Raw genomic sequence first — 26,449 nt, 5'->3', positions numbered from 1 at the left:
GCTCAGTAAGGCTCAGTGTTTCCTTCACTGAAACACTACTTGCTTAATCAATCCGTTGCTTAAACAAGCAGGTGCTAATGCTCAACAGCAGGTGATCTGGGGCAGCCTGTATAAAGAATTGGATTGGAGCTCCATCATCTTATCACCTCAAATGCCTCATATTCCAACGCCTTCTGCCCCCCCTTCCTCCAAACCCCACAGGCTAAATGAACCGTAAATCCTGTTCCTTCATGGCACCAGAAACCCAGCCGCCCAGGAGAAAAAACAAGACAAGGCAGCGCTTATACATGTTGTACAACACCAAGCTATCGAAGCTTTCACACCACATTTAAAAAAAAAAAAGTTTCACAAGCGCACAGTGGAAATCTTCAGTGCACACTCGCCCCGATGAACCAGGACTTCACAAAGGTGGAAAGACATTTCAATTCCCAAAACGAGTAGCAGTAATCATTTTTATTTAAAATAAAAAAATACATTGAGGATGATGACAGTAAGGCATTTGAGTGAAAAGAATGTACAGTTCGATCCTGCTCCAGGAATACACAGCAGAGCAGAGCAGAGTGCGTGACCTGATTAAGCTTCTGCAAGCCAAGCTCGACACTGCCTGCAGGAACATCCCAGAAATAGCAGAAGAGAAATAAAACAGCTGGATACCAGTTTCTGGGAGAATCCAGTGCAATCCCAGTGACCGCACTGAATTCCACAGGGATTAGAAAGCCTAGTGTTTTTCATGCTGCTCAGTTCAGGATTTTGCAGAGCGCAGGTCTTGGAGTATCGACACACCTGTGTGCCGTGTCTCGAGAGGTGAGTACAAATATTTTACAAAGTGGCTTACAGCTTTCATTAAAAGCCAGAACAACTTCTTTCCTGTGGAACTGTGCCGTTTCAGCACCTTGAAAATGAAGGTGTTTTTATTTGTGGGGACTGTGACCCTGTGCAGGGCCTGGAGTTACACTAGGGGGCGCCCCACATGCGTTGCTCGAAGACGCATCACGCACGCCGACAGACGTGAGCTGCGCTGAGGTTGCTCTCGAGCTCCCTCTGTCGCAGTTTTGTTCCTGCAATGTTTCAAAGTCCAAATGCGAGCCCAAAACTCGCATTTTTAATTAAAAAAATATATATTTAAAAAAAATGTAAATCAGTCTCCTTCTAAAGCTTTAATCAGCTTTTTTTTTTTTAATAAAAAGTGGGATCCCCAGACGCGAGCAGGCGTGGGGAGCACAAGGGGGAAGAGGGTGCGTGTGCGCTTGTGGCCACAGAGAGGGGTCTCACCCCCCACCTAGTCCTGCTACCTACAAGGACTCAAGCAACAGCTCAGGAAAACAGAGGAGACACAGAAAGGCCAAATCAGGACATGAACAATTATTCACAACACTTATTACCCTTCATAAATCAGTGAGCAATCTCGCTTCAAACACGGGTGTTCTGTAATGTGACACCGTGTACGTATTCTGTATATATATATAGCCGTGATTCCACCACCACAAATCATCTAATAAACTTCAAGTTAGAAAATGTGCATCATTGCAGGACCAGAACAGACCAGTCTATGAGAACCTCCTGACCTCAGGGCCTGCAGGCAAAGCCCTTTGACCTCTACGTACCTACCTGCTATTGAACAAGAAGCCATTGACCATGGTCGTGCGCAACGCCAGCTAAAACAAGGACTTGTGTCGTAGCTGAAAAGGGGCAACGCCAGTGTTGGCAGCCCCCTGGGGCGAAAACATTAAAAAGCCAAGGGATAGACTACAAATAATTTAAAAACGAATTAGTGGCCGTACAGTGCCTTTTTCTGTAGCACTGCGTGGTTTGTACAAGGGATACATGGCGCCCCAGTTTAAAAACCACAGCACCTCTGAGAGGTTGGTATCCGAGTTGTCCAGCATGGAAAGGCTGAGCAGAAAGAAGAGGGAGACCAGTGCAGAGGTCAGAGGTGAGAGGTCAGAGGGACAGGAGGCCGCTAGCAAGAGCTGGTCTGCAGGTTGCCTTCGGTCAGGATGGAGGTGATACTGGACGGGCCATACGAGCCCTCTTCTTCGTCGGAGCTGAGCGCCGTGGAGTCCAGGACGGAGCGCTGGGACTGGGACTTCCTCCTGCAGACACGGGGAGAGACCATGAGCGACAGGCCGGAGCGCCGCACAGCGACACAGGGAGCGATACAGACTGAGAGAGAGTGACACTGCATAGAGCTTCTTCTCCAGCGCCGTGACACTGCCCTCCAGCTGAGAGTGATACAGAGTGAGAGAGAGAGAGAGTGTGATACACAGTGAAAGAGAGAGTGATACAGAGCGAGAGAGGGAGCGATACTGCACAAGAGCTCCTTCTCCAGCGCCGTGACCTTGCCCTCCAGCCGAGAGTGATACAGAGTGAAAGAGAGAGTGATACAGAGCGAGAGAGGGAGCGATACTGCACCAGAGCTCTTTCTCCAGCGCCGTGACCTTGCCCTCCAGCTGCTCCCGGCGCTCCTGCTGCTCCTCCAGCTCCCGCAGGGCCTTCCTGCGCGCCGCCTCCAGCCGCTCGACCTCGCCCTCGCCCTCGTCCACCCGCCGCTTCAGGGCCTTGACCTTCAGGGCCAGCTGCAGCCGCGCACACAGGGGGAGAGGACGGCGGACGTGAGGGTGAGCACCGCAGCATGTCGCACGCCATCAGAGCTGCAGGCTGTCGCCGCCCGGGCCGGGCGGGCCGAGCAACGGGTCAGGCCGAGCGCGGCACAGCGTGCGAAATACGGTTATGCACTGAGCCGTGCAAACGCATGGCACGTGTGCACGGGTGCACGTGTGCGACGGCGTTCCCGACACACTGGATGAACGCGCGACCGCGTACCTGGTCCTTCTGGTCATTGAACTGCGTCCTCTCCTCGTCCAGCTGGATGGTCAGCTCCTTCACCTTCCTCTCCAGCCGCCGCTGGCTGGACTGCAGGCTGCTCTTCTCCCTGGACTCGCACGAGGCAGATGAGCGTCAGTTTCCCCGTTACATTGGGATCACTTTGGCACGAGGCTTATGGTGTGATCATGCTAAGGAACAGGTGAAAGGTTCTCTCCATGCTGAAAGGTACCTCTACCTCTTCCGCTGCAGCTAACACACGCTGACGCAGCTCCCTGCGCCAACGTCAAGCTGTGAGGCTGTTAGTCAAACATTGCAAGAACGGCCACAAAGCGACGGCTTGCGCTGCAGCCTCGCAGCTGCAGGGGGTCTCGGGTTCGAGTCAGGCCCCCGGGCCGTGCCTGTCTGTGTGGAGTTTGCATGTCAAATGAAAACGGCTTCAGTTCCAACCGACGTCCTGCCCTGCCGTCTCGGGGTTCGGCCCCGGTCTGGGCTACGAACGGGGGCCGGCTCGTGAAACCCAGAACAGGTCCCCATCCTTATCCCTGGTAGGTCTGAGCCACTGCCCGGGCGGCCCCTGACCCAGGCTGGATCACGGCCTGACTGACCTCTCCTCGCTCTGCAGACGGTCCTCCAGCTCCTGGATCCGAGACTCCAGCTGGGCCAGGTTGGCCGAGGGCCTCTGGTGCCCCTCCAGGTCCGACAGCCGTCCTCGCAGCTCCTTCAGCTGCAGCAAACACAGGGCCAGACAGACCGGGGTCAGGGACGGGGGGCCGGCGGCCATCAGGAAGTGACGGAGAAACGGATGGACACAAGCAGGGAGCTGACACGGAGGTCACAGGCTGGGGAGGAGGGGGAGGCGACGCTGGAATGCGCTAATGAGGCACCTGTCTCTCCATGGAGGCCTTGTCCAGCTCGAGGTCCTGCTTGGACGATCGCTCCTGCATCAGCTCAGCGCGCAGCTGGTCAATCTAACGAGAGGGAGAGAGGAGGGACAGCAGAGAAAGTCAGCGCACAGTGTGTGGTAAAAACACAGGCCAAACCGGGTGCGTGTTCAGTAACACGTGGTCGGCAGGCAGGCAGGTAGGGTACCGGGTGTGTGCTCAGTATACAGAAGGTACTGGGTGTGCCTCCGCACACATGGTCAGTATACTGGTGGTACGGGCTGTGTGGTCAGAGCGCAGCCAGTACCTGGTCTCGGCTGCGGCTGATGCGCTCCGTCAGCAGCTCCGCGCTCGTCCTCTCCTCTTCCAGCTCCATCTCTAGACGCTTGGCCTTGTCCTGGCGGAGAGACAGGGGGACAGCGTGGCGTGACAGTTCTGCACGGACCCACGTGGGCCTCCTGCTGGCTCTGCTCCGGCTTAAAACACCAGGGGGGCGCTGCTGAAGTGGATCGAACCCCAGCTCCCCGGAGGGCGCCCCCTCCCCCCCACTTTGGCTCAAAGGCCAGCACCCCGAGTCTGTTCCCCATTACTGCCAACCTCAGATGTACATGACCGAAGTCCCCCCACTCCTGACCTTTAACCCCTGACCCTAAGGCCCACAGTCATGCCCCCACAAGCCTAACGACTGCCCCCACGCTGGGATAAACGGCCAGCCTGCAGAAGTCTGGGCTGGATCATTCCCCCCCCCCCGCAGGCCGGAGGCCGACAGCGCTGCCAGGAAACCCGCGATGCTCTCACCTCCAGGGCGCGGATCTCTCGCGAGCGGTCCGTGTGGGAGCTCTTCTTGGCCTCCAGCTCGGCCTCCAGGCTTTTCAGCTTGTTGGTCAGCAGCTCCTTGTCCAGGACGGCATTGTCCCTCTCCTCGGAGGCCAGCTGCAGCTCCTTCTTTAGACGGGCCCCCTGGACACAAGACAGCCGGACCTCAAACACACCGAGCGAGAGCACAGCGCGCTCTGGACACTCTCCAGCTCGGACGGGGGGTCACCCTGTCTCAAACCACATAGAAGGGCGGATTTTGGGCCCCCCCTGTCTCACCGTCTCGCGCCGAAATGATTTGTACAGTTAGAGAGAGCACAACGATAAGCAGCTCCTGTAACGTTATGGTGTAAAAATATAGTTTGGTCTGAAAAATGAAGCTAATTGATAGCAGTCAAAATGGACCCTCTGCTCAGGTAGGATTCACAAATGATTCTGTAAGTAAAGAGTTTCCAACATCCCACTTGGATGGATAATGTGTTAATTGGACATGAGGAATCCAATTAAATCCCACCCTTTAGTCCACCCCAATACACAGCAGGCAACATCAGTTCTCTGGGATGGACAGAGAAGGTTTCTTCACCCTTTCAAACGTATTCCCTGAGAAAACAGCAGTGACCCTTTTCTCCTGCACAGGAGACATTTTTTGTGTAATGTCACACAGTAACCGCAAAAAAATACCAATTCCTGAGCACCGGGTTTCGCTGGTGAGAAAAATAGACAAAAAAAATGTCCTCGACATCTTCAAAGCTTTACTGTCAAGAGACTCGAGATCTCAACTTTTGCTCAGGACTACTTTTCTTATGGCAATAGAAGACGCTTTGGAGGAAAGAAAAGGTCAAAAGCAGAGTTGTCACGAGCGAGAATAAAAACCAGTTCGGAGCAGTGGGAGACGGCGGGTGTCGGGTGTGTGATCTGATGGGGAACGAGCCACATGCAGGAAGGCAGAGGGGGCGGGGCAGGGCGGCGCGCACCTCCTCCTGCAGGATCCTCAAGGCGCCCTGCAGCTTCTCCAGCTCTCCCAGCTTGTCCTTGCTCTGCCTCTGAGCCTCCTGCAGCTCCCGCCGGGATTTCTCCCGATACTCGTCCAGCTGGGCCTGGAGCGCCGCCACCGCGCCGTGCGACTCCGACGCCATCTGGTCCATCTGCAGGGGCAACGACAGCGTCCGTCACAGAAATAACTGACCTCGCTGTGTACATTCTATGCTACGAGCGACAGAACTTACCAACAACATCAGAACTATTAATAATAATAATAATAATAATAATAATAATAATAATAATTGCTTACACTTATATAGCGCTTTTCTGGACACTCCACTCAAAGCGCTTTACAGGTAATGGGGACTCCCCTCCACCACCACCAATGTGCAGCATCCACCTGGATGATGCGACGGCAGCCATAGTGCGCCAGAACGCTCACCACACATCAGCTATCAGTGGGGAGGAGAGCAGAGTAATGTAGCCAATTCATAGAGGGGGATTATTAGTAAGGGCCAATTGGAAATTTGGCCAGGACACCGGGGTTACACCCCTACTCTTTTCGAGAAGCGCCCTGGGATTTTTAATGACCACAGAGAGTCAGGACCTCGGTTTTACGTCTCATCCGAAGGACGGCGCCTGTTTACAGTATAGTGTCCCCCTCACTATACTGGGGCATTAGGACCCACATGGACCGCAGGGTGAGCGCCCCCTGCTGGCCCCACTAACACCTCTTCCAGCAGCAACCTTAGTTTTTCCCAGGAGGTCTCCCATCCAGGTACTGACCAGGCTCACACCTGCTTAGCTTCAGTGGGTTGCCAGTTGTGAGTTGCAGGGTGATATGGCTGCTGGCTACCTTATTAGGCTACCTTATTGTTTTTATTGATTCAACTTTTAGAATCACATATTACTGCAAATTGCTGCTTGAGAGCTTTGTGACAAATAATCCTGCAGTGTTGGTACTGGCTCTTGTTGAAACAGTTCCCTCTTCTGATTGAAACTTGAACCTTTTATCTCGTGCCTTAACTGAAAACCTTATGAGTCTATGGTTTCGAGAGTTAACATTTTGGTTTGCTTTAAAATAAAACTGAGTGTTAACTCCTGGAATGTTTGAAATTTAATATTTAAAGGCAGGGAAGTGAGCTGTCTTCAGATAGAGAGATTGAAAAAAGATATCATTGATCACATCTAGATATTGCATGTTGGGAGTTCTGTGATTTAGGTGTGATAATGTTTTAACAGCCACGACAGGACAGGAACGGCTGGGGAAGGGGACAGCAGGAGCGCGCGGCCTTCACGACAACACGCTGGCTCGGGCCCCCTCGCGGGCTGGTGGCGCCACGGAGAAAGGGGAAAGACTCCCAGTCTGAGCTGGATCACCCCCCCCAATCGCCCGCAGTCTGAGGGCCGACCGCGGCGGCAGTGAAGACACAACGCTCTCGAGTACGCCGCGGTACGCCGCAGGAAGCTGGATCTCGGGATCTGGCGCTCACCTGCGCCCAACCTGTGCAGGTTTCTGCTTTCACCTGTGCATTATGGGAATCCTACTTCTAGTTTTCGCCCCCAAACGCTGAGCCTTTAGCACTGGCGCCTGCAGAGGAGTCGAGCGCACTGGGGAGTACATCAGCCCCCCCTCCAGCACTGTGCACCCGCAGCGCCGCGCCCACCCACCTCCTTGTTGAGCTTCTCCAGGGCGCGGTCCAGCAGCCTCTTCTGCTCCTCCAGCTCGCCCTTCCCCCGGCGCAGCTGCTCCCTCTGCCGGCCCTCCTCCTGCAGCCGCTGGCTCAGCTGCTCCCTCTCCTGGCCGAGCCGCGCCGCGCCGCGCTGGGCCTCCTGCAGCCCCGCCTCCAGCGCCCGCTTCTCCGCCGCCAGGGCCTGCTCCGCCTCCGCCGCCTCGGCCAGGGAGGCCTGCAGGCGCCCGCGCTCCGCCTGTCGGGGGGAGAGGGGTGGTCAGGGAGACTCTCGCGCCTCAGTGCGGCGGGTTGCGGGGGCGGCTGCCCTATTTCATTTCGACGCAGCTTTATTCGTACAAAAGACACGAGCCGACTTTGAGCTCTCCTAGAGACGCGTGCCAGTCCAAGCGTGCCGTAACCGGGACCTCCTCCCCGTTCGGCGAAGGGGGTCACCGACTCCACCCGGCCCGCTCTACACCAGCGACCCGAGCCGATCACCCGCCATGGAGCCGCCCGAGCCCCCCGGGCCACCCCAATCCGCCTTCTTCCTCCACACCCCGGCAGCCCCCCCGCGGCCAGCTCACCTCCAGCCGGGAGACCTTGTCAGACAGCCGCGCGTTGGAGTCCTCCAGCTGGCCGGCGGCGTCCTTGTCCTCGGCCGCCCGCTGCTCCAGAGCCGCGACCCTCTCCCGCAGGGCCGCCGCCTCCTCCTGCGCCGCCCGCAGGTCCGCCGCCGCCGCCTCGCCGCGCCCGAGGGACTGGGGTGGGGGGGGGACAACCGGGAGGAGACCCAGTGTGAGATGTCTCAAGCAGTACAGATCAGTGACCAGGACAGGCAGATTTAATGAAGCACATTTGCGCTGGTGGGGAGGGAGGATGACTTCATACTGAGGGAAATTACAGTATCAGAGTGGTGGGGGGGCACTATCAAGATCCCATGAATTATGAGACACCTGAATATTAACTAGAGGCCACTGCTGCACCACAGAGAGCTCACCTGTCTAGACTGATATCTAATTCTGCTCTGCAGTGGTCATGAGAAGCTCTTGAGAAGCAGCTGCAGAGAGCCACCAACTCTACAGCCTTGGCCAGTGTAATAGGCTTAATATGGAGCCTTTCAGAGTTACAGCATTGAGAGATAAAGATACAATTTCAGATTAATCAGTAGGGGGCGCTCAGACTGCAGTCTGTGCAATGTATGATGGGGACACTGCAATAAAAATGAGGTCCTGACTCTCCATGGGCCTCCTGCAGATTAAAAACCCCAGGGTGTTTCTCGGAAAGAGTAGGGGTGTTGCCCCAGTGCCCAGGCCAAAATTTCCATTGGCCTTTACCAGTCATGGGCTCTTATAACCCCCCTCTCTGAACTGGCTTCTCCCCACTGAGAGCTGGTGTGTTGGGGCGGACTGGCGCAGGTGGGGCCACACACTGGTGGTGGTGGAGGGGATCCCCATTACCTGTAGAGTGCTTTGATTGGTGTGTCCACAAAAGTGCAATGTAAGTGTAAGCGTTATTTTCATTGTCATTATGATTAATTATCACTGCTTGAGACGGTCATGGTTCATAACTGTACATCCCATAACAGGCAGGCAGTTAATACACTATCTCTTCAACTATGACTTGATATCATCATCCTGTCAGCCATTCTACTGCACCTGCTTCGCCTGCTCCAATGACCTCAACAAGTCTTCCTTCTCTCGCTGGTGTTGGCCTGTCAGTCTGTCAATCTCCCGGTCATGCCCCGCCTCCTGCTCCTGATAGGTCCTCTTCAGGGACAGCAGCTCCGCCCTCTTCCTGGCTATCTCCCCCTCCCTATCACTGAGCTCTGATTGGGCGTGGAGGAGGTCGTCGCGGCAACGCTGCAGCTCCTAAAAGCCATCGAAACAGAGGGAGTCAGTCAGCTGGTCCACCGGCATGCTGGTCCATCTGTCCGGCCGTCTCCCTGTGCCCGGTGTCCATACCTGCGTCAGGCGCTCCGTCTGGGCCGGGTCCGGGCTGCTGCTCTGTAGCTGATCCAGCTGGGCGCTCATGGAGGACAGCCTCTCCTGCAGCTCCCCCAGCTCCTCCTCGAACTCCTCCTTCTCCAGGCGCGCCTGCAGCAGCCTGCACCACAGACAGGACTCACGGTGACCACAGCTCTTCCTCCCCACCCCCTCCCGCCAGTTCAAGAAAGGTTGCAAAGCCACCAGAATCTCTTCTCGTCCAGTTCACTGAAAGAAGCCAGGGTCCCGGCTTCGACTCCATGCCTGGAACCTACGCCCCCCGCCCTGAGTGCGCCTCCCCTTCTCAGTTTTAAAAGAACGCTGAAGACCACCACTGGGTAGGGGAGTCTTTTCTGTTCAAGACGAGAACCGTCAGTTCCTTCGGCCTGTCAGCACAGGCACATTACTTCTATCCCAGAATCCACCCGCCCGCCCTCCTCCGGGCCGATTCCCGAGAGGATTTAAGCGGACAGAGGCTTTGCCAACGCCAAGCCGAGGAACACCAGGTGTTACCCAGGGGAGAGACAGAGGCACGTTTGCCCAGTTAGGACACTGCAACTACTAAGCAGGCGCCCCTGCAGCTTCTGCTGTGAGCAACGGTATAAAAAAAAGCCTAGTGATTTTCCCAAGTATATACAAGGCCTTTTCCCACTGCAACACCACTCGGACGGTGGAGATCTTTGCTGCCAGTGAGCGTGTTGTAGTTTGTCACAGGTCATGCGAGAATATGCCATTACAGCAGTATTACTCATGAAGAGAAGCAGCAGCAACGCTTGCATTAGCAGTGCTAGTAGAAGCAGCAGCAGTGTTGCAGGAACAGTGGTAGCAACAGAGCAGCAGAAGGCATGGTGGCCCAGTCGTCAGCACTGCTGCCTCACAGCACTGGGGCCCTGGGTTCAATTCCTAGGGTGCTGCCTGTGCGGAGCTGTGAAGTTTTTCCCCTGGCGCCCCAGTTTCCTCCCACAGTCCAGAGACAGAGATGCTGGTGGGTTAACTGGCTCTCTGGGGAAAACCGGCCCTGGTGCGCGTGCATGATTGTGTCTGTGTGAGCGTGCCCCGTGATGGACCGGCGCCCCGTCCTGGGTGCGCCCCGCCTTGCACCCTGTTAATGTCGGGGAATTAGCTCAAATGGTAGAGCGCTCGCTTAGCATGCGAGAGGTAGCGGGATCGATGCCCGCATTCTCCACAGAAACTTTGGGCGGAGCGGTGGCTCTGTGGCTCAGGATCTGCACCTGTGACTGGAAGGTTGCTGGTTCAAATCCCGCGGCCGGCAGAGGAATCCTACTCTGTCGGGCCCCTGAGCAAGGCCCTTCACCCCAACTGCTCCAGGGGCGCCGTGTCAATGGCTGACCCTGCGCTCTGACCCCCAGCTTCTCTCCCTGTCTGTGTGTCTGTGTCTCCATAGAGAAAAGCTGGGGTATGCGAAAAGACAAATTCCTAATGCAAGAAATTGTATTGGGCTAATAAAGAAACATTATTATTATTATTATTACTCTTGCTTGGTGGCGCGCAGCTCCTCCTTGAGCCTGTTGCACTGCTCCCTCCAGTGGCTGGTCTCGTCATTGCTCTCCTCCAGCTGCTTCTGCAAAGACTTGACCGTGGTGTTGACCTTCTGTCGCTCGGCCTCGACGCTCAGCTGGGACTGAAGAGAGAGGGAGAGAGACGCATTAGCAACCCAGGAAGCCCCGTCTGCCCCCGAGAGCGGCGGCCTGGTGGGCCGGCGGGGCTGGCGTACCATGGAGACCTGCTCCACGTTGCTCCTCAGCTTGTCTATGTCGGCCTGGTACTGCTGCCGGAGCTGGTCGATCTCCCGGTCGTGGGAGGACACCTCCTCCTTCAGCGCCCCCTTCAGGGCGGTCAGCTCCCTCTCCCGCTGCCTCAGGGCCTCCTCCTGCCTCTGCCTCGCCGCCCCGGCCTCGGCCATCTCGGCGCGCAGAGACACCAGCTCCTGTGTGGCGGGAGGGAGAGAGCCCTCTGAGCTCCGCGGCGTCAACGGGGCACCCCGTGCAGATGCGTCAGGTGCCCGCGTGTGCGTACCGTTGCCAGCGCGTCCCTCTCGGCGCCGGAGTCCGCCTCCCTGCGCAGCTCCTCCTGCAGCCCCGCCAGCTGGTCCTCCAGGTCTCGGACCCGGGCCTCCGCCGCCTCCCGGTCCATCCGCAACTGGGTCAGCCTGGAAAAGCCAGGCGAGAGGGCAGGTGGGTACACGCGCTACGTGATAATCGAGCCGGCCACACCACTGGGCCGCAACCTGCCTTCTCGATCAACATTCAACCAGCCCCCGATCAGCCTGAAGGCCTCGCCGGAGAGCGAAGAGAGTCTGGGTTTCTCAGGCCGCTCAGAAAGTCCCGGGTGTCTCAGGAAGCCATGGCTCTTTATCTGTGCCGGTCTGGTCCGGGAGCCCTGCCTCCTGGGAGAGGAAACGGCTGGACAGAGCGGCCCAGGCTGCCCCTAAAACAACTGTGACTGACCCTCCGCTGCTCCCACATCCGTGACGCATTCAAACGGAGGACAACGCCGAGGACTATCGGTGCTGCCGCCCAGCTTCCCCCGCTGGAGCTCAGAGATGGTCCGGCCCAGACCAGAGCGCCGATCCTGAGGCTGATCGCTCTCTCAGCGCCACGCCGTTAGAAAAGTCTTTAATCGAAGGGCTTACTGGTAGGTTTGCAGAGTCTACCTTCACTGTGATGCAGCAACGATTTGTCAGTTATGACTTTTCTGTTATTTCAAGCACACCCCCAGGAAACTCCTAACAACCCAAACGGCTCGTTTGGCTTTCAAGATGACTTGGACCTCTTGCTTTCTCCATCTCTTTCCCCACCGGCCAGCTCTTCCTCCCCCCTCCCTCCATCTTCTTTCTTCTGCCTGTATCCAGCCTGCCCTCTCTCCCAGCCCCTAACCCCTCTCCTCCGGCGCACGATCCCTCCCTCCCTCTCTTACTCGGCCTGGGTCTGGTGCAGCTCGTTGTTCTTGCGGTCCAGCTGCTCCTGCAGCTGCAGGTTTTCGTCCAGGCAGTCCTCCAGCTCCGCCTTCAGCGCCTGGTCGCTGCTGTCGGTCTGCGGCCTCTGGAGAGAGCGAGCACCGCGCTCAGTGGGGAGACGGACAGCTTCTACTGACAGCACCCAGACCTGAAGTTACCCCCCCACCCCACCCCATCCCAGCTGCAGGCCTCCTAGAGCTCCCGCGGTCTGGATTCAAACCCGGGGACCTCCAGGCTGTGCCCCCCTGCCCCGTGCACTGACCTTCCTCTCCTGGTTCAGAGCATTTTGCAGGTCCTGCACCCTCCTCTCCAGGTCTCTCTTCTCACTCAGGAGGGACTGCGCTTCGCTGGGCGGGGCACTGCTCTGCACGCAGAGACGAAGAACGTGACAGTGATTCCTCGTCCGGGAATAAAGCCTCAATCGCACACAGAATTCACCCCCCCCACCCAGAGCTCGCAGTTCTTCACAGACACTGCGTCCCTCACCTTCAACCCCTGGATCTTCTCAAAGACGAGGCTGACCTTGCGCTTGGTCGTCATCTCACTCTCTTGGCTCCTAAGACACACGGCGGCACAGAAACCCACTTGGTTAGAACATACGTGTGTGTACGGGTCTCACGCGTGTGCTTGTGTATGCGCCTACGCATGCCCCAGCTACACTCACCCCTCCCTCAGGATGCTGTAAATGGTCTGTCTGGTCTGCTCTTCCTCGCTGGTGCCCTCCGACCTCTGACCCTGGTCCTTCAGGAGGTCCGGCGTCGCCTTCATCTGAGCAAGACGGAAACGTCAGCCCTTGGAGCTGCTGAAATTCTCGTTACAGCGGAGAAATCCTGCATGGGATTTTAGTCCCGGTTTCCCCCTTACTGGACCTCCTGGGGGGGCTAACCCCCCATCACTCACTCACTCACCTGGGAGTCCATCTGAGTCTTAGCCAGCGTCTCCTTGGAAACCGCCCGCCTTGTTGACCAATCGGGAGCTGCGGAGGAGGCGGGGGCAGAGGTGGTGAGGGCGGTCACCTCGGCGACGGAGCCCGAGCCCCGCCCCAGGCTGCCGGCGCTGTGGGGAGCGCTGGGAGGAGGAAGGGCCGTCGCCGGGGCTTTGGGGGAGGGCGGGGGAGGGAACCCCAGGGCTTGCTCGTCGAGATAGCCGTCCAGGCTCTGGGAACGCTTGTGGTCCTCCGACAGCAGGTGCCTGCGACCCCCCGGCCGCCCCCTGGCCTGCCAGCTCCCCCCCCCGCCCCCTCCGCCGTCGAACCTGCTGATCAGGCTGTTGATGGGAGCCAGCGACTTGGTGTCCACCGAGGAGGGGGCGCGCTCCGGCTCCGGCTCCGGGAACGACTCGCCGGCCTGCCCGGACCCCCAGCCCCGGCTCCGGCCCGCTCCGTTGGCGAGGCCGCTGCCCCGGCGGCTCCAGGGCTCGGCCCGGCTCTCGGGCTCGGCCGCCGGCGCGACCACCCCACCGCTCCCCCTCTCCCCGTCTCGCGACCAGTCCCGACCGGGCCCCCCGCCTCCCGCCCCCCCATCCAGGGCCCCGGAGCTCCCCGACCGGCCGTCCCCGGGGGGGCGATGGGGGGTGTAGAGCCCCGCGTCGAAATCGTCCTCCCGGTCCAGCAGGGACCCCTGGGAGTGCACCCTCCGGAGGCCGGCCTGAGAACTGGGGTGCCCTGCCGCCGTCTCAGAGTAGGGGTTATCGGGGAGCCTCTCCTCGCTCTTCTTCCTGGGCAGGCTGTGGTACAAGGGCTGGGCCGGGAGTGGGGGCTGGGGCGCCCCGCTTTTCAGCTGCACCCCGTAGGAGTCCCCTTTCTCGCCCTCCTTCAGCACCACGTAGGGCTGCCCCGCGATGCCCTGCACGCGCACCGCAACGCCGTACGAGGAAGAGGAGGAGCCTCCTCGCCCGCCACTCCGCCGCCGGCCCGCGACCACGCCCCCAGGCTCGTGCAGGTCGTTGATGAAGCGGATCTGGACCCCATGATCCACCGGCGCCTTCCGGTCCGCGGGATCGGTTCTGCCGCTCATCCTGTCTGCGCGTCGGCCAGGAAGAAGAGGAGGATGTGAAGAAGGGGAGAAAGAGAGAGAGCCGGGCATTAACGAGGGTGCACACGAAACAAAGGCAGGCCTGTGCGGCGACCCTGAAGATCTGGTTCAGCCGCCGCTCCGGAAGGATTCTGGGAAATCAGGAGGATCGAGACGAACAGGTTTGTGAGGAAGGAAGGCGGGAGCAATGCAGAGCCCCGAGCCCTGTGCCTTGATCACATGACGCTGGCACGCCGCACCGACAGAGAGATGTGGATGTGCAAGCGCAGACGCACGGGTCTGCTCTGCTCAGGGCTGTATTGACAACACACTGCCTGTAGGTGGCAGCAAAGCCCGATCGCTCAGCCCCCCTGTGCGATCAGCATCTAGAACGCCTGGGATACAGCAGCCCCTCTTCACAAGAGGGACTCTGTGGCCTCAGCCCATCTGGATTTACCCATCCCTCTGGGACACAAGCGGAACCAGTGCCAACGAACGACCATTAGCTCAGTTACCTCTTTAAGAGCCGAGGTTCAATGGCATAGTGTGGTTTCTGCACACCTCGAGTCAAAACTCCGTTTCACCCAGGGCCCTGAAGGGTGAAATGGATTAAGAGGATATAGATATTCCAAGCCTAGTTGAAGCTGTTTTAAGGCCGCTGTGCCACGGTCACAAGCCCCCCTCAGAGCTGTGTATCTCTCCCTGCAAAATACTGCAAGCTTGAAGGCTCCTGGCAGACCACAGGGTGGCACTGTTACCCTTCCATAAGAACCTGCACACCTACCCAGCCAGCTAGGGAATCCTGGCCACAACACACAGGAAGAAACCCAGCTTCACCCCATCGAAGACGAACGGGCCGCCAAACAGAAAATGAGGTCTGTACTGCTGTATCCTTGAACACGGGCACTGAAAGCTCCCGTCCGCCACTCTGAAGACCAACTGCAACCGACGCCCACCTCACTCACAGCAAGCTCGGAGCAAAACCTGGACCGGATCACACTGCAGCGCAGCGGGAGTCTGGACCCCTATCCCCCTGCGGTTTCTGCTTGTGTACGCTGGGCACGGCTTCTCTCCTGCACCATCACAGCTTGTGGGAGGAAACCGTCCCTGAATCTGGAAGTTTGTGCCTTTATGCTCCTATAACGCTTCCCAGAGGGAAGGGGGGAGAAAAATGAGAAAGCAGTATGACTGATATCCTTAGTGATACTTCCAGCCTTCCCGAGACAGCGAGTCGTAAACATGACCGCCATAGAGGGGAGCTGTACCCCAGTGATGGACTGGGCTGACCTGATCACCCCCTGTTACGCCTTCCGCTCTGACGAGCTGCTGCCAAACCCCACTGTGATCCCACACGTGAGCACACCCTCAACAGCGCACCTGGAAAATGTGGTAAGGCTGGTGGTCTCCGGTCAAGCCACAGGGACACCTCCCTGGCTCTCCCCCTCCACTTGTCCACCGGTCTCCCCATCACTGTTGCCAACGCTGTCGTTCTTTAACTCTTTCACTTCCACTGCGTCTCTCTCTCCCCAGCCTGCCGAGGGGCTTCCTGGTCAGCAGGACACAGGCCAACAAGCACTGCACATCCTTGTAAGCAGGCTTGGCTTTTATAGGCCGGTTCTGAAAATGGCTGCAAAACCCAGCAAAGGTCTCGGGAACTGAGGAACTGAAGAACAGAACCGGGCTCTGGGCTGGCTCCGACCCGCGCTGCACCCCGCGAGGACGGGTCAAAGAGCAGGCGAGACCAGAGCGCCCCCAGGAGGCGAGAGAGAACGGAAATCAGGGTTGTGGGGGGGGGGGGGCTGGACTCCCGACGCGGAGAAAGAGGAATTAAGGGACAGGAAAGGAGGGGAGGGGCCGGGCGAAGCCAAGCGCTCGAAGAATGAACCCTGAAGCGATCTGCCCGTCGGCCGCGGGGGCCCCTGCCAGCCGAGAGGCGCCGCATTCCGCGCATCGCGGGGGCGATTTTCTGCTCCACATGCACACAATGGAGCTCCCCCACACACACACACCTCCGACCCGCGGGGGGGCACTGGAGCGGCCGCTCCTGACCAGAGGGGGAGGGGGGGGGGGGGGGGAACAGAGGCGGCACAATTCAATGCGACTTGGTCTCCTCCCGCCAATACAGATCACAATCCCAACTGTTTTACCGATTAGACAGCTTAACTGGTATTAACTTGGCAAAGGCTTTTAAACAGAACTGACAGGGATTGGAATGACTGGATGTTACTGCCTACTAACTGGAGTCCACTTACACATCTGTGAAGAGTCCCCATCAAGGTACAGCCGTCTCCCTGCTGGAGTACCAGCTGCCTTGCCATCCTGCACCAGGCCGGACTGGTCCACATCACCCTGTTCACAGCTGTGGACTGGCCTCCTAAAACCCTTCATTTCAGCTTGGCTGCAACGTGGGCGTATGCACACCGTCCTGAGGGTTTCAGAAACCGACCAAAGTGCTGTTGGGAAAGACCACTGGTTGTCACCTACACTGTGTGACCCGAGAGGAGAAGCCACTGGGAATGTAGAGAGTACAGGGAAGGAGAAGAAAGAGCTGGGCAGAGGGAGGGGCAGAGGGGAGGCTCACAGGCAGGAGGAATGCCAGCAGAGCTCTGTTATCACTGCCTGGAAACTCAGAGTTCTGATAAGACAGGACACTCTGGACTGGGAGAGGGAAGGAGTGGAAGAGAGGAATGTAAGTAGCTTTATTGGCATAACTGGTGAATCAGAGCATTGCCAAAGCAATAACAATTCGTTTTTTCTGACATACTCCCAGACTACAAGAGGAAAGGGACAGCAGTGTCTCCAGTCCAGTCAGGGGTGTGTCAGTGTGTGAATTCAGGGGCAGTGTGAGAGGTGAGGGACAGCAGTGTCTCTAGCAGTGTCTCCGGTCCAGTCAGGTGTGTGAATTCAGGGGGAGTGTGAAAGGAGAGGGACAGCAGTGTCAGTGACAATGTCCTGAGATGATCAAACATCCAGTAAACAGGAGAGGAATCCCCCAAACAGAGCACACAGTTTAAACACTGATTAGTTCGGGAACTGAAGAGTTAATCTTATTCCAGACGCCCGACAGGGAGAAACACTCACATTAGTCACTGCACTAAGGCTTCCCGGCCTCAAGTCACCTTCACCCAGAAAGACTGTAAATATTTGAGCGCCTAGTGCTGTTCCTGCAGTGCAAAGGTGCTGGAGTGATATCATGGGAAAAGAATTTGAACAGATACGCGTGGCGCAACAGAAGCAGGGAACATATTTTTGGCCGAACAGCACCAGTGGGTGACACCCTCTACCCCCTTACTCCAGGAGCACTGCAGGTAGGCCTCCCCAGAGTGGCCCAGACCGATCTCGCTGTAACAGAGGAGCCCGATCCCGTTGAGGTTAGGACCTTACAATCCAGACGCAATCCGCGTTTGGAAAGAATGCGGAATTTCAGTGACTAACTGAGCCACTGCGCTGCTGACCTCTCTCCCAGCTCAGGGAGAGTGATTTGTTAACGGCGCAGTTAATAACAAACCAGGCTGACAGTGAAGCTGCTCAGGGCAGCTCGGACTACGCTACAAGCTCAGCAATCCCCAACCCAGCCGACAGTGAGGCCCGATTGGTCACAGTCAAGTCGGCGAGCTAAGCCCAGTCTCCTCCTCAATCCTGAGTGAGGATCTGATTTTCGGATCAATGACCCTATCAGACTGTGCTCCTCTCCTGGAGTCTCCCCCCTTACAACCACCCTTTCTCTCTATCCCATTCCAAACTCCCCATCCCTCCCGGGAAGACGTGGCTCCAAACTTCAACAAGATTCCAACTCAGCTCAGGGCTGCGGTGCCGAATTCCGTTTTCCAGTAGCCACACAGGATACTGCTCCCCAGAGGCCCGACGTGTTTGCTGACCTGTCAGCTCAGCGCCTCCTGACAGTCGTGCCGTGGTGCTGAAGATGAAAGCCACAGGCAAAGGGATTATGAGGACTGAATCACGCCAGGTCATGGCGCAAGGAGACTAGAGAACTAGGGTGCAAGGGGAGAGAGGGAGATCGGCACCCCAGCAAAACTCTCCTGGATCGAACGCCTCAGGCAGAGGAAGGGAAATTCTACGCGGTTTTGGTGGCCAATAGTGGTCAGACACCACAATGCATTGCGAGCACAAAACACTCTCTCAGCTTCAACACAGAAATGCACTTTTCACAAGTCATCTGGGTAAGTTTCCAGTTCCAAATGCGCGCTACACTTACATTCATGTAAAACTGTATAGGAAAAAAACTGCATTTTTCTTGTTTAGATGATTCTAGGTTTATTCATTCATATTTCATCAATATTAATTGGACATTTACAGAGGACACAGGTCCCAACACTGGTCCTGGAGGAACGCTGTCTTCGGATTTAAATGTTCTGTTTGGGGCCTATTTGAAACTATGCCATCAGCTCTCAAAGAGACATGTGGGATTGGTACAGGGTCCCTCCTGTGTGGGCGTGTCTGATGGAGTCCCCCCCCCGGTACCCCATACAACTGGCCAGCGCTGTTCAGTCAGGAATAAGGGCCAGCAGGTGGACGAGGGAGGCTGCACAGGGCTCTGTGTGCTGCAGCAGCTGGAAACAGCTTGCTTGAGGTGGGGGGTGACTGACCCAAGAGAGGAGTAAACGGAAGGAGACAACAGATCGATTAAAGTCATCAATCAGCACCGGGAGACGCAGAGCTCAGCTGGATTGAAAACCAGCAGACCGTGCTTCACGAGGACCAGATTCGGAAACCACTGCATTAGAGCACAAACAACGCTCCCTACCTCTAGCTACGCGATGACTTCTACCCCGAGCTGGAAACTGTTCTTACCCTGAGCGACTGCTAGCGACGACCCATGCCGACACATCCTGGGACCCAGCGGAGGGATTTTCTGGAGCCAGCTGGGTTCGGGAGCTGTATGAACGAGCCACGGCTAGCGAAGAGCTAGTGAACATGTCATTAGCGAGACACACAGGGTGTGCTTTCCTGAACGACCTCGCCGGGCGGGCTGGCCCGTTTTCAAGCGGCAGCTCATCTGTGGGACTGGAAGACACAGCTAGCAGGCGTCCCCAGTTCTAGGCTCAGGGCACACAGAGGGCGCGATTCCCGGGGAGGGGGGAGCTGGTGGCAGCTGGTGGGTGATGTGGGAAGAGGGAAGGGGGATGACAGAGATCCGTGGGATCATTTCCAGTGATTCAGATCTCCTGCTTTCTTCAAGTTGTTTCAGGAATTTGAGAAACAGGAGGATTTCAGGGTGACCTGTAAGGTCTGTTAGACTGAGATTCCCCAGGGACCCCTGGGTGACAGACTGGTGATTTCAGTGTGACCCGTGGGACCTGCTGGACTGGATCCGTGGGAGGCCCAGGTGATCCGGGCAGTCCCTGCAGCTAGCCCGGGGGGGGGGGAGTCCCGGCTTCTGCACAGGCTCCCAGCGGGGGTGCGAGGAGGCTGTCCGCCGGCTGCCCGAGCCCCTCTTTCCCTGCACCCCGCTGGGCATCAGCCTGCAATGCCCATCTGAGCGGCCTGGGAGGGGGTGCCGCCCTTTAACCCCTATAGCTGAGGGGCTCCTGGGAACCACTGTGGGCTGCAGCAGGTCATCACCACGACCATGTGGGTGGGATGCACAGTGCGTGCCCTAGGGCCGTCTCTTCTCGTGCGGGCGTGTGGACGTACTACACTCATCTCTTCCCCAGATACAGCACTGCAGCATCTCAATCATGAGCAGGATGGCACAAACTCCAGACCGGGAGGGGGAGACTCGTCCCAGCAGGTCTGCTCAGAGAGAGCAGGAGTCAAGAATCGACGCTGCGGGGCACCAGGGCCCAGGTGCTCCCAACAAGACCAGAGAGGAGCGATTTCAGCCCCTGTCCCCGGCAGCTCAGGGCCGGTTTTTGTCCAACAACAGCAGCAGGTATGAAGAAACCAGCAGCCTGCGGCCAGCCTCCTCGCACCCCTGCTGGGAGCCTGTGCAGAAGCCGGGACTCCCCCCCCCGGGCTAGCTGCAGGGACTGCCCGGATCACCTGGGCCTCCCACGGATCCAGTCCAGCAGGTCCCACGGGTCACGCTGAAATCACCAGTCTGTCGCCCAGGGGTCCCTGGGGAATCCCAGTCTAGCAGACCTTGCAGGTCACCCTGAAATCCTCCGTTTCTCAAATTCCTGAAACAACTTGACGAAAGCAGGAGACCTGAATCACTGGAATTGAAGAGCCCAAAACAAGCCTGTTGGTTTCCAGGAAGACCGCTGGCCTGTTAAGGGACGTCTCTGGCCCCGAGGGGACTGGGCTGGGGACCCCAGTGAGGGTGAACCCAGCCCGCAGCCGCAGCTCCAGCTTTCCTCAGGCCCTGTGGTTTAAGGTCGACGCAGCGCGTGATCACGGACCAGCGGCCTTTCGGGACACGGGCGGGCGGCTACACAGGACAGGAGGCGTCGCTGGACACTCGCTCAGCAGCCTCCACTGCGCCCAGCGGCTGCCAGAGCTCTTGCAAGACCCAGCAAAGCAAACTTCCATTCTGAAGAGCCCCAGCCGCTGGCGTCGGGTTCAACACAAAAACCCCGAGCGGATCAGACTGCTGTGCACCTGGAGTCAGAGACCAGCGACGCTGTAAAACCCCGAGCGGATCAGACTGCTGTGCACCTGGAGTCAGAGACCAGCAACGCTGTAAAACCCCGAGCGGATCAGACTGCTGTGCACCTGGAGTCAGAGACCGGCGACGCTGTAAAACCCCGAGCGGATCAGACTGCTGTGCACCTGGAGTCAGAGACCGGCGACGCTGTAAAACCCCGAGCGGATCAGACTGCTGTGCACCTGGAGTCAGAGACCGGTGACTCTGTAAAACCCCGAGCGGATCAGACTGCTGTGCACCTGGAGTCAGAGACCGGCGACGCTGTAAAACCCCGAGCGGATCAGACTGCTGTGCACCTGGAGTCAGAGACCGGTGACTCTGTAAAACCCCGAGCGGATCAGACTGCTGTGCACCTGGAGTCAGAGACCAGCGACGCTGTAAAACCCCGAGCGGATCAGACTGCTGTGCACCTGGAGTCAGAGACCAGCGACGCTGTAAAACCCCGAGCGGATCAGACTGCTGTGCACCTGGAGTCAGAGACCGGTGACTCTGTAAAACCCCGAGCGGATCAGACTGCTGTGCACCCGGAGTCAGAGACCGGTGACGCTGTAAAACCCCGAGCGGATCAGACTGCTGTGCACCTGGAGTCAGAGACCGGCGACACTGTAAAACCCCGAGCGGATCAGACTGCTGTGCACCTGGAGTCACTGACTGACACCACCACTAAACCATAAGAAGAGCAGACCAGACTGCGACACTACGCGTCAGTAACAACACCATGCAACCTGGAGCACATCAGCGTGTTGCGGACTGGGAAATCCTATCGTCAGCACTGTAAAACCCTGGAGTGGACCAGACTGCTGCGCAATTAGAATCCAAGTGCCATGCCCTCTAAATTTTTTTTTTTTCTTTTTACCAAAACCCCTAAAGGAGACCAGAAACCACAAGACTGGCACCACCACAAAACACACACACGGATGATTTTTTCCCCGTTTCCAAGGCTAAGACGACCCTCTCCCCCCCGCCCCACAGACATGATCCCTCTACCCGACCGCCCCACGGCGCGACCCCAGCGCGCAGGGCAGCCGTGGGAACACGCCACGACAGGCAAAGCGCCCTTAAGACGAGCCGGCTGCCCCACGACAAACATCGGAGATCCGAGCGCCGGCAGCGCAGCGCCCCCAGCGGGCCGGCTGCTGCCGTTTCCCCCCCGCTTGCGCAACAGAAACCGGCCGTCGCCTTCACCCGAAACCCGCCTGTTGCTCCAGAAAACCCGTCCTTCCCGGGGAACAGGCGGCGGGGGCGCCGCGGAAACGACTTGAATTTAAAAAAAAGGAAAAGCCTTCGGACTGGTTGTTTTTTTTGTGCCTTAAGACAGGCGACATCTCCGCCCGCGGCGGAGCTCCGAGCGCAGAGCAGGACGGGCGCTGAGACGCGCGGGGGGCGGTCGGTTCTCGCCAGCCCACCTGGACAGGAGACATGTACCCCCACCCACACACACACGCGGGTACCGAGAGAAACTAACTAAGAAAGGGCTCCTGTGTGTGTGGAAGTGCGGGCGAGCCTGGGTCTTTGGGGGGGTCTCGGGCAGGTGGAGAGAAAGATGTGAAGAAATTAGAAGAAACAAACCTAATTCGCGTTTGATTTGGGTTAAGAGCGCAGCAGAGCTCGGCGATGTGGTGTTAAACGGCAGGGACTCGCTGCAGTGGTGTGTGTGTGTGTGATCCGTGTTCACTCCGCCTGGAGCGCACAGGTAGACTCGCTCCCGCAACGACGCACCTGCGTGTGAGCTAGCAACTGTGGCCAAACCGCCCAAAAAGCCTTACTTATTCCCCATTTGCTCGTCTTTCTCGTCTTCCCTCGACTCCGGGGAAGACCGGACCGAGTCTTGAGCCCGGGTCCGACCCAGCGGACAGCCCGACCCGGGGTTCACTCACCTGCCGATCGAAGTCACCGATCCGCTCCTCCTTCGAAGAGAAGAGATGTCTTTTACGGTGGGTCCCTTGCTATAAGCGACGTTATAAGCGTTTTTCTTGCGGTATCTTTTCTCTCTTGTCGTTGTTTTCAAGTCTCATTAAAAAAAAAATAAAAAAACAAACCCTCGGCGACACAGCTCCGTCATTCAACCTGTTACCCTCCGCGACTGATACCTTTTCTTAGGGACGAGTCCCACCCACCACTTCTCTGTAGGCGCTGAATGATTGGCTGTTTACCGGACAAAGAGGCGGAATCCTAAGTTATTTCATTAATGTTATTGGATAGAATGCGCTGTCAATCTCCTTTCTGCCTGTAATATCAGGTCCAATTGGATTAATGGGCCGTCTGTTAACTATTAACAACGCCCCCGGCCGAATGTGATTGGTCGAAAGGCTTTGTTATTGTTAACGCAGCAGAACAAAGTTTCACAACTTCTCTTTTCAGCGTAAAGTCTTTGCAGAACAATTAATAGTAACATTCATTTTTTTTTACCGTGCAATTCAGTATTCACTGTGTGACTCTGTGTCAGAGCTTTTTGTATGTATTTATTTTGTATGTAGTGTAATGTCAGTAGCTACATCACCCTGCAGCTCCCAGCTGGCAGCCCACTGGAGCTCAGCAGGTGTGAGCCTGGTCAGTACCTGGATGGGAGATTTCTGGGAAAAACTAAGGCTGCTGCTGCTGGAAGAGGTGTTAGATGGGCCAGTAGGGGGGCGCTCACCCTGCGATCTGTGACTCTCTGTGGTCGTTTTTAGGGCGTTTCTCTAAAGGAGTTGGGGCGTTACCCCCGATGTTCTGGCCAAATTTCCCCCTGGCCTTTACCATCATGGCCTCCAATCCCAATCCCTGTCTCTGAACTGGCTTCATCCCTCTGCTCTCCTCCCCACTGAGAGCTGGTGTGTGGGGATAGTGGCTCCCGGGAAAATCGGCCCTGCTGTGAGTGTGTGTGTCTGCCCTGTGATGGACTGGCATCCTGTCCAGGGTGTAGCCTGCCCTGCACCCTTCCCTTGCCCTGACAGACTCTGGGTCCCTCTCGGTCCTGTAGTGTGGAGGAAGAATCATTATAAAATGGATGGATAACTCACTGGACTGGACCTGTGCAATACAGTGGTTGCAGGCACCTGCCCTGCTAAATGTAGTATATATGTAGTGTCTGTAGTTCAGGTGGGGAGCTGCGTCAGCGGGCGTAGGCTGCAAAGGAACAAGTAATAGGTTTATTCTGGCTCCACGGCCGAAACGTTGTGTTCTCTTTCTTCTTTTTTTCAGCATGGAATAAACCTATTACTTGTTCATATGTAGTGCCTTGCTTGTGGGTGGAATAGTGCCCTCACACACACACACAGCAGATGGGAAACATAAGGAACTCGTGTAATTTTTATTGAACAAAATCATGATTGAAAGAGGCAACCACGTAAATGCTAGCAGGCCGAAGATGCAAAAGCAACGGCGCATTTTCAAAGCGTGTAAAAAGAGATCAGCCGTCAGTTCAGAACTCCGCGGACAGAATAAAGAGGGTGCCGAGCTCGGCAATCCCACGAGGTGGCGCCGTTTAGCTTGGAAAAACAACGTGAAGCCAGTCCGAGACCGGGAATTGTGTACTTTTATTACGCACTCGCCTTTTTCTCTTTTCTCTTCTGCTTTTGAGGGACACTGCTCCTGGGAACGTGCTCGCTAGTTCATCTGTAGCTCTGTTAGTAAATTATGCTGCTCCCCACTGTTTTACTGAAGAGAAATTCCAGAAACGCAAATGTCAGACGAGCGAACGGCAGCTCAACTGCCGGCTCGTCCAAGAAAACCCTCCTTTCGCGTTTGGAGAGTCGGCCTGCAGCGCCCCCGTCAGGAATTCCACGTCACCGGACTCACAGCCCCCCTCTCTCCTCGCAATGTGCTCACTTCCTCAGCGAGACGAAGATACGCTTCTAGGAATTAGTTCTTCTGTCTCACGAAGGGCTGCGGACCAGGGCGAGACCGTGACTCGTCAAGAAAAAGCCCCAGTCTCGAGAGGGGGAGGGGGGAGAGTCCCGCACCGCTCCCCAGCATCGCGCACACTTCCAAAGCTCAGCTTGCGAAGTCTACTTCATTCTCCTTCATTTCAGCCCGCGTTAAAACTAAAGATTGCTGCACGAAAAGAAATGACAAAACAACACGAATTACATATAATATACTCAGAATTGGTCGAAAACCTTCTTTACACTTGTGCTTTACTTGGATCTCACTGGGCTGTACTGCACTGTACTGTGCTCTTACCCTGATCGCACTGGGCTTGACCGCACTTTACTGTGCTTTTACCCTGATCTCACTGGGCTTTACCGCACTGCACTGTGCTTTTACCCTGATCTCACTGGGCTGTACTGTACTGCACTGTGCTTTTACCCTGATCTCACTGGGCTGTACTGCACTGTACTGTGCTCTTACCCTGATCTCACTGGGCTTGACCGCACTTTACTGTGCTTTTACCCTGATCTCACTGGGCTTTACCGCACTGCACTGTGCTTTTACCCTGATCTCACTGGGCTGTACTGCACTGTACTGTGCTCTTACCCTGATCTCACTGGGCTTGACCGCACTTTACTGTGCTTTTACCCTGATCTCACTGGGCTTTACCGCACTGCACTGTGCTTTTACCCTGATCTCACTGGGCTGTACTGCACTGCACTGTGCTTTTACCCTGATCTCACTGGGCTTTACTGTACTGTGCTTTTACCCTGATCTCACTGTACCTTTAGCTTAATTTACTTGGCTTTTTACTGCACTTCATCAATATCTCACTGAGCCGTTCTTCTCCAGTGTTCCGTCACAGCCAGTGTTTTCAGAAGTGTTCTACCTGTGTCAGAGCAGGCGGCGCGCCAGAATCGGAACCGGCCCGGCCCGGCCCGGCCCGCCGCCGTCAGTCCAGGATCTCCTTGATGCACCAGCAGCACAGCAGGAAGTACAGGCACTCCTTGAGCGACTGGAGCAGCCCGTAGGAGAAGTTGGCTCCCAGCAGGTTCTTGTTGCGGCCGAAGCCCAGGGCCATGTCGCGGAGGGTGTGGCCCACGGAGGAGGGCGCGGCCTGGGGGACGGGGCGCTGGGGCTGCATGGGGCAGCGCTGTGGAGGCCGGGCGGGAGCAGAGGGCTCTGTAGCTCCTGGCGCTTTCTCTCCCTTCGCTCGCAGGGAAGTTTATTTGTCTTCCTCCTTCTCGACCCGGCTTACCTCCCGTCGTTTTTATCGATCCGGCCCGGTTTTGTACTCTTCCTCTCTCTCTCTCGGGACCAAGTGGAAATCGCTGGCGTGCCCGGCGCTCAGTGCCTGTTTATGTCTCCCTCGCCCACCCCTGTGCGGGGACCCCAGTGCACCTCCCCTCCCCCTGCTGAGCTCATCTTTTTCTGCCCCTCCAGCTCTTTGTGCTCGCCCCTCTGGAAGGGTCCCGGCTCGTCCACATCGCTCTCGCCGTGTGAAGCGGCGCTGCTGACCCGCACACGTGGCGTGTCAGGCCCCGCCGTCTCTCTTTACAAACACAAATCCTGCTCGCTCCGTTTCTTTGGCAGGCTGAGCACAAGCGAGTGCACACTCCCCCCTCCCTTCCCTGAACCAGCACCCCTGTCCCTCTCTCTCTCCAGCAGGCTCTCCTCACTTCCCCGGTTTTCTGTGGACCACACCTTCTCAACTCTGCTTCCTCTCCCACTCCCCTGTTCTCGACCACCTGCCCCCCTCTTCCTCCGTGGACTCCCACCCATCTCACTCAACCCTTACCCACCTCTCTTAACCCTTACCCAGCTCTCTCCCTTAACCCAGCT

At 57.1% G+C, this 26,449-nt stretch overlaps 2 protein-coding genes and 1 non-coding gene across 3 annotated transcripts; 1 reads left to right on the top strand and 2 right to left on the bottom strand.

Moving 5' to 3' along the window:
* Window positions 1-438: 438 nt before the first annotated feature.
* On the bottom strand, window positions 439-22,870 carry LOC148640003 (cingulin-like). Its single transcript, XM_088620421.1, has 21 exons — window positions 22,633-22,870; window positions 13,045-14,156; window positions 12,801-12,904; window positions 12,623-12,692; window positions 12,399-12,500; window positions 12,097-12,221; window positions 11,197-11,329; window positions 10,895-11,107; window positions 10,653-10,801; window positions 9,139-9,280; window positions 8,833-9,045; window positions 7,762-7,935; window positions 7,176-7,433; window positions 5,498-5,668; window positions 4,506-4,667; window positions 4,015-4,104; window positions 3,711-3,794; window positions 3,432-3,550; window positions 2,824-2,932; window positions 2,413-2,576; window positions 439-2,093 (listed from the first exon to the last, which is right to left on the bottom strand). The coding sequence occupies exons 2-21, from the start codon at window positions 14,149-14,151 to the stop codon at window positions 1,961-1,963; spliced, it is 3,822 nt and encodes a 1,273-aa protein (XP_088476547.1). The 5' UTR covers window positions 14,152-14,156; window positions 22,633-22,870; the 3' UTR covers window positions 439-1,960.
* trnaa-agc (transfer RNA alanine (anticodon AGC)) lies at window positions 10,273-10,345 on the top strand. Its single transcript has one exon. It is a non-coding gene; the product is annotated as a tRNA-Ala (tRNA).
* Window positions 22,871-24,028: 1,158 nt separating the features above from the next.
* Window positions 24,029-26,352, bottom strand: lenep (lens epithelial protein). Its single transcript, XM_088621069.1, has 2 exons — window positions 25,497-26,352; window positions 24,029-24,790 (listed from the first exon to the last, which is right to left on the bottom strand). The coding sequence occupies exon 1, from the start codon at window positions 25,749-25,751 to the stop codon at window positions 25,560-25,562; it is 192 nt and encodes a 63-aa protein (XP_088477195.1). The 5' UTR covers window positions 25,752-26,352; the 3' UTR covers window positions 24,029-24,790; window positions 25,497-25,559.
* Between the last annotated feature and the right edge of the window lie 97 nt (window positions 26,353-26,449).

Source organism: Lepisosteus platostomus, chromosome 26, assembly GCF_059453375.1.
Source record: "Lepisosteus platostomus isolate fLepPlt1 chromosome 26, fLepPlt1.hap1, whole genome shotgun sequence".
In the NCBI taxonomy this organism is placed as follows: domain Eukaryota; kingdom Metazoa; phylum Chordata; class Actinopteri; order Semionotiformes; family Lepisosteidae; genus Lepisosteus; species Lepisosteus platostomus.
This window is presented reverse-complemented; position numbering and strand designations above follow the sequence as displayed.

Excerpts from the sequence above, each read along its gene's own strand:
- LOC148640003 (XM_088620421.1), bottom strand. The coding sequence starts at position 14,151 with ATGAGCGGCAGAACCGATCCCGCGGACCGGAAGGCGCCGGTGGATCAT. Across the intron at positions 12,501-12,622 it reads AGAAGATCCAGGGGTTGAAG|AGCAGTGCCCCGCCCAGCGA; the intron begins GTGAGGGACGCA and ends CTCTGCGTGCAG. Across the intron at positions 3,795-4,014 it reads TCAGCCGCAGCCGAGACCAG|ATTGACCAGCTGCGCGCTGA; the intron begins GTACTGGCTGCG and ends CCCTCTCGTTAG.
- lenep (XM_088621069.1), bottom strand. The coding sequence starts at position 25,751 with ATGCAGCCCCAGCGCCCCGTCCCCCAGGCCGCGCCCTCCTCCGTGGGC.